The sequence below is a fragment of the Molossus molossus genome, unplaced genomic scaffold (assembly GCF_014108415.1).
Source record: "Molossus molossus isolate mMolMol1 unplaced genomic scaffold, mMolMol1.p scaffold_m16_p_1, whole genome shotgun sequence".
In the NCBI taxonomy this organism is placed as follows: domain Eukaryota; kingdom Metazoa; phylum Chordata; class Mammalia; order Chiroptera; family Molossidae; genus Molossus; species Molossus molossus.
The window spans coordinates 78,523,252-78,529,740 of NW_023425344.1; the positions used below are offsets into that span (position 1 = coordinate 78,523,252).

Here is a 6,489-nt window from a genome sequence, read left to right on the forward strand (position 1 = left end):
AAAGCTTTTGCCCACATTTTTTCTTTTGGGTTGTTTGTGCTTTACTAATTGTTTTGAAGGAATTCTTAACACATTCTGGTTATTAACTCTTTTGGAGTTAATAGAAGATACTTTCTTCCAGTTCAGAATTTGTATTTTCATTCTCTTTATAGTGTTATGTGATAGTTTCTTTCTTTCTTTTTTTTGCACCTTATTTAAGAAATCTTTTCTTACATTGAAATCATAAAATTATATTCTCTTATAAAAGTATCCCTTCCACATCTAACTCTTTAATCAGCCTAGAATTGGTTTTTATGCTTGATGTATATGCATCCAATTTCTCTTTTTTTGCCCTGTAGATAAATGATTATTATAACACCATCCTTTACCCATTTATCTAAAGGTACAACTCTGCTGTAAATCCACTTTCCATATATGTGTAGGTCTGTGTCTGGGCTCTCTATTAGTTCATAGACTAACTCACCTCTTCCTGTGTGTCAGCAAGTTCATCAAGCCCATTTCTTCGTAGGCACACCTTTCAGCCGCATTTCCCAGCCCCTTTTGCAATTGAATGGGGCCATGTGACTGAGTTTTATGTGGGATGTAGACAGAAGTCATGTCCATCACTCCCCCACATGGCCCCTAAGAGTCACGACACCCTTCAGCCTCTGTCCTCTTATCTGCAGCAGATTCAGTGGAGTATCAGGAGTCCAAAATCCATGGCAGGGTTTAGGCAGGAGCCTGGGGTTTTGAACATCTGCATCATGCTCCTCCCAGCTCATTACCATGTATTCTGATTAAAATAAAAATCTACACGGATCTGGATCTCACAGTTTGATGTATTTGCATTTGGTCATTAGGAAAACTATAGAAAAGCTTTTATACAATGACTTGTTTTTTTTTTAAAGGCGGCTAAAGGAGCTCAAATCATCGTCTTCCTATAAAACGTATTCTTATATTTGAAAAAATTATGAAGCAAAGCACTTATAAAAGATAAATGTTTTGTCATCTTCCCTCAAATATTGTCAAATATTTTTAGTGTCATTGAATAAACTCAGAAAAGACAGAGGACAAAAAATAAAAAATATATGATGCTTTATTGTCAAAAATAGACAAACTTTCATTTCCTTTAACAGAAATATTAAGAGTCTCCATAAGCCATTATCACCACTGTGTGAGCATAAAAGACAGTCAGACAACTGTTAGAGGGAAAGGGACAACAACTCTACATCCTGCCAGAGAGGCCTCACCCACAGACTCACAGAGACCTTCAGAGCCCTAACTAATAATAGACATGCAAAACAAGTGTGAGTGAAGCTGGCCCGGTCCTAGAGAGGACTTTATGATTTGAATAGTGACGTTTTAGGTCACTTACAGGATCAGTAACAGGATCTAACTGCTTTTGAGTTCCACCAGGATGAAGCCATCTGTCCCTACCACCCTCAGATATGTAAAGTGGTGCTAACAGCTTGGGCAGAAGATCTGAATAAACGTATTCATGACCGACAGTAAGTGTGAAGGCCTTGCAGAAGTGAACGTTGTAGTGTGGAGGCTACATTCTTTTATTAGCATAAAAAAAAGGATAATGATCTAGGTAGGAGCAAGAAAAAAATAAAGCTTTTAGTGTTCCCTAGGGACAGGTACCCACGGTTGAAGAAGGCTGGGTACAGTGAGCTGGCTAACCAGGCCTGGTTTTCACTCTCTAGTCTGTTGTAATTGACCCACGTTAATAATGGAGAGTGGTAGTCTGCAGTTTCCTCCTTTGAAGAATGGGTAAAGGAGAGATACCTGAGTTCCCAGGAGAGGCCAGGGATGAGATAACACCGACTGGTGAGAGGGTTCATCTGAGATTAAGAATGTGTGATAGTGAAAAGAAGCTAGATCATGAAATGAACGAGAATGGGATGAGATCTCAGAACGCATGTCCTATCCCTGTATGCATTCACATGCAAAAGAACAGTTTAACATTTTCCATTTTTTCTAGTTTAAAAATATCATTCAATTCGAGAACTAGAAAAACTGAGCTTATATTGTAACAAAGTTACGTAAAACAATACTAAAATGGTAGATCCAGCTTTTGCCACCTTTTTAACACAGAAGAGCGGAGCCCTGGCCAGTGTGGCTCAGTAGATTGGTCACTGTCCTGTGCATGGAAAGGTCGCCAGTCCAATTCCTGGCCAGGGGGCTTACAGGAAGCAGCTGATCAATGTTTTGCTCTCACATCCATGTTTCTCTCTCTCCCTTCCTGTCTCTCTAAAAATCAATAAAAAATATTTAAAAGACAAACAAATACACCCCCCCTCCCCCAACAAACAACAAAAAAACCCTGGAGAGTGGGGAATATGCAAGGAAACAGTGAAGTGGTTCTGTTCTTCCAGTGATGTTTCTTATTCACTCTTGAATGGAGTTAAGTTTTAATTACGCTCACCCACTTCATTTTATCCTTCTATATAAGAACCCTTCAAATTAGAGTAGAGCAGGAAATGTGTGGTGTAGGCTTCTGGAAGTTCTGATGGGCTAAGCATCACTCAGTAAGATTCTGTGATTGATAGGATCACTCTGAAAACTTACAGAAGAAAAAAAGCCATATGAAAATAAAACTAAACGACATCGGTTTAATGGTCTATTAGCAAGACTACATGGAAAACCCTCTGTAGTCAAATACAAATCTAAAGTGGATTGCTTCTATTCCTTCCTTATTCCATTCCATTCCACTTTGTAAATAAAAAAAGGAAAGCGATACAATGCAGACGCTGGAATCATTTCTCAAAAGCCACCAAATAAGCCCTTTAGCTGGCATTGCTGTGACTCTGAAATACAGAAGATGAACTTGATTTGGGGTTTCTTGTTGAGAGCAGGCAGGGCAAACTACAATGACTGTAACTGAGCAGCTGCAGAGTTTTGTTACCCAATCATGAAAAGAACCGTTTTCAATGTTTCCTTTTTAGCACTCTTCAATGACTGTTGTTCCAATCAAGAAGTAAAGCTTTTTCTTAACAAGTCGAAATCCTGAGCTCAGGATCAGAGTTTGTCTGAGGCTGGATGAGAAGCGACTTCGACTAAAGAAAAAGTCCCTGAGGCTGGTCCACGAGCAGTTCTGCTTAAACACGAGTGTGAGCTCGAAAGTGGGCACCACACTAGAGTCACACACAATCCTATCCAGCTTTATACATACATTTTCAACTTCCATGTTCACGTGCATGACACAGCCCCGCAGGCCGCAGGGCTCCGTGGAGGAGAGGAGAAGGACGTCCTGAGCAATCCTCTGGGTCAGTTTCTCAGGGACAAGCACTTTCAAGCAACCGAGCTTGGTTTGCTTGGATTTGGACAGACAGTTCTCCAGCATTTTAACCAAACTCTGGCAAGTTGTCTCCTCAAATACCACCTCACTGAGGTTGGGTTCAGGAACAACATAATCCCAGTAGTCAAAATCTGTAGAAAATGGAAGTTTGAAATTAAGAAAAAAAATCAAGGAGCATGAAAAACACACCACGATAACATCATCGGTCATATCTCTGCCACGTCTACCTGTTTCCAATATTTTTTTGAGAGTCAGCTGACCTCACTCTGCTATTAACTTGTGGAGTAATAGAGCAAGTCATATGACCTCTCATAAAATAAAGGTATTAATAAATAGGGTAGATAGGATACAACCATTTTTCTTTAAATTTGTGTGTACACACACACAAAACCTTAAAGACTATGGATCAAAAATCTCTTATGATTATCCTAGGTTAACCTATGGTTATCCTATCATTATTTTCTTTCATTTCTTGCTCCCTTACTTGCTTACGAAGACTTTCCATTTGTTTTGCAGAGAACATGCTTTACTTCTGGAATAAAAATGGTTATATACTTTTTTTCTGATGATGACAGTCAAAAACTTACCTTCTGACTTTAAGAATATATGAGTTTATTGCTTTAAAATACCAAATTGTGCCCATTTTTTTGGTGTGGTGATGGCAGGGGGTAGGGACGGGTGGAGGTGGAAGAGGATGACACAGAGGAGATCAATGGTGATAGAAAAACATTAAATTAAATTAAAATTTAAAAATTGTTTAAAAAAATAAAGCAACACAAGTAAAAAATAAAATAAAATACCAAATTTTTCCTTTTGTCCTTCAGTGATAAACTTAAGATGAATCTGAGGAGCTATATTAAATATCTATTAAATCGGTTTCCTTCTTTAAATTCTTTACTAGAACTGCCTGTAAATACAAATTTTAGCTTCAACCTCTTTGATTAAAAATTGCTCAAAGAAGACCTTTGAGGTCCACCAGGATATTTATAACTGGCTGGGTACTTTTCCATGGCCAAGCAAAACAAAATAGTTCTAGGAAAACAAAATTAGACTTGCTCAAAGGAAAAGAGATAGGTCTGCATTTGGTCACCTACCTTCCAAATTAATCCTACCACTTGGCAAGATGCCATACACACAGTCAACTGAGCAGGGTGCAGGCAGAGGTCCTGCAGGTTCTCTTCCCTAAGCCAACTTCAACCTCATTGGCTGTTGTGGTTTCCTCTCCCCACATCGCGTATTCACTTAGATCATTGTTTTTAAATAACTAAATAAAACAAATGCACTCCAAATTATAAGGCTTCATACACTGAGGATAGAGAATTTTAGGGAGTTGGACTACAAAATTAGATCATCAACCACTTTGCCTTCTAAATGTGAAAGGCCCAAAGATCTTCAGCGATTTGTCTATGCCCACACAGCTTAGAAACTGCTGTTTAAAATTGCAAATGACAGTATGACCAGCATCACTGCTATTTTAAAATTTCCTTCTGCCATTAAAAGGGGAATAATGGATACATCCACAAATAGAATACTACACAGCAATAAAAAGGAAAACACTGATACAAGCAACACCATGGAAGGACCTCAAAATAACTAAGCTGCAGGAAAAAAACGGGCTACAAGAGTACACGTTATATGATGAAACTCTAGAGGCAAAGTAAACGGGGAGAGGAAGAGTTGGCAATTGATGGGAATTTGGGGGGGAGGGGGAGATGGTCATGGTAGTGATTACAGGGTGATTACATTTGTTAAAACACACATAACTGTACACTTAAAATTTACCAAAACTTGACAACCATGTCGGGTAAGGAACCTAGATAACTTTTCACCCCAAAGAGCCTATTAGCAACAGGCTAGACCTATGCAGCCCTCAATATTTTTGTGCTACTTTTGATTCTCACTGTCATGGACAGAAGATGCTAGAAAGTTTGGAAAGAACTTTCCTCAGATGGATTTTGTGGTACCTCCACTGAGGAATGGGGCGACACCGAACACCCGCCTATCCGATCGGATCAATGGAAGGGCTGCAACCTTTGGAGGGGAGAGAGGCGGGCAGCTGGGAAACTCACCATTTAGCAGGCTCCCCGGGTAGAAGCCATGGTCCAGGAACTCTGAAATGCTGCCCAGGTTCTTACTGCTCAAACTGCCAGTTGCAACCATGGTCAACGGCTCCGTTTCCCTCGCGGGGCAGAACGGCCTGGGGCGCTGGAAAAAGCAGGCAGCAAGGACAGATTTGCAAGAGTCGGCAAGACGTGCAGAGGCTCCTAACACGCCCCGCGTACCCAGAGCGAACCAGCCGAGCCCTTGTTTCCCAAAGGGAAGGAACCGGTCCCTGCAACTCAAGTTTGCAGTCTCGCTAGTGGAGACCCAACTACTGCCAAAACCTGAAACCCATTCAAAGTTAGCAAAACTTGAGGCCGACTTGGCCCGCGGAGCTCACCCTCCTCCGTGGCCCGGGCAGCGGAGGCCCCCGCCTCTGCCCCATGGCACCCCGGCAGCCGCCTCGCTCACCTGCCGGGAGTTGGCTGAGGCCGACGCGCTCGCTGGCAACGCTGCGAGGTAAAGTGAGGTGGGCACTCTCCTCTGGGGCCTCTTCCCTCGGGGGCGCTGGGACCTGCGGACCCCAGCAGATCGGCACCCGGCTCGGCCCCAGCGCACCTAGCACCCGCCCCCACTGAACTGCACCGCCTCTGGGGCAGCGAGCACTTTATAGGCCCAGCCTCCTCGGCCGGCCGGCCCGCCCCGCCTACCTGCGCCGCCCGCCCCGCCCCGGCCCCGCGCCCCGCCCCTCTTCTGGAAGGGTTGCGTTTCAACCCCGACACTTCTAGCCGCCCAAGGCGAGCCGCTGGGAGGTGGGGACAAGCTTGCACTACTGTTGATACCTGCTGTTTCCAGGGTGGGCCACGGGTCACCGCGACTGCAATTCCGGGTACACGACTCGCCCAAAGCTGACCACTCCCCTCTGCCACCAGCCTGGATTCTCTGGTGTGACCCCTCCGCCAGCGCGCGCGCGCACTCGTGCCGCCGGTGCCCTTGATGAGATTCTGTCCTGGGCAGCGGGAGGCTTTCTGCCCTTTGTCTGTTACTGTGACCTAGGCATTGCTGTGATATACCGAACACTCTGCTTAACTCTGTTTCCATGTTCAGTGAGCATCATTTATGCACTTCGTTCTGGCTTCTAACCAAGTCAACTCTACCCCCCGTCCCTG

General features: G+C 43.4%; 1 protein-coding gene across 1 annotated transcript; it reads right to left on the reverse strand.

The window, feature by feature from the left end:
* Positions 1-2,574: 2,574 nt before the first annotated feature.
* DDIT4L (DNA damage inducible transcript 4 like) lies at positions 2,575-5,943 on the reverse strand. The gene is made up of 3 exons (XM_036276443.1): positions 5,792-5,943; positions 5,350-5,485; positions 2,575-3,411 (listed from the first exon to the last, which is right to left on the reverse strand). Exons 2-3 carry the CDS (start codon positions 5,438-5,440, stop codon positions 2,924-2,926), a joined length of 579 nt encoding a protein of 192 aa, XP_036132336.1. The 5' UTR covers positions 5,441-5,485; positions 5,792-5,943; the 3' UTR covers positions 2,575-2,923.
* Positions 5,944-6,489: the final 546 nt, after the last annotated feature.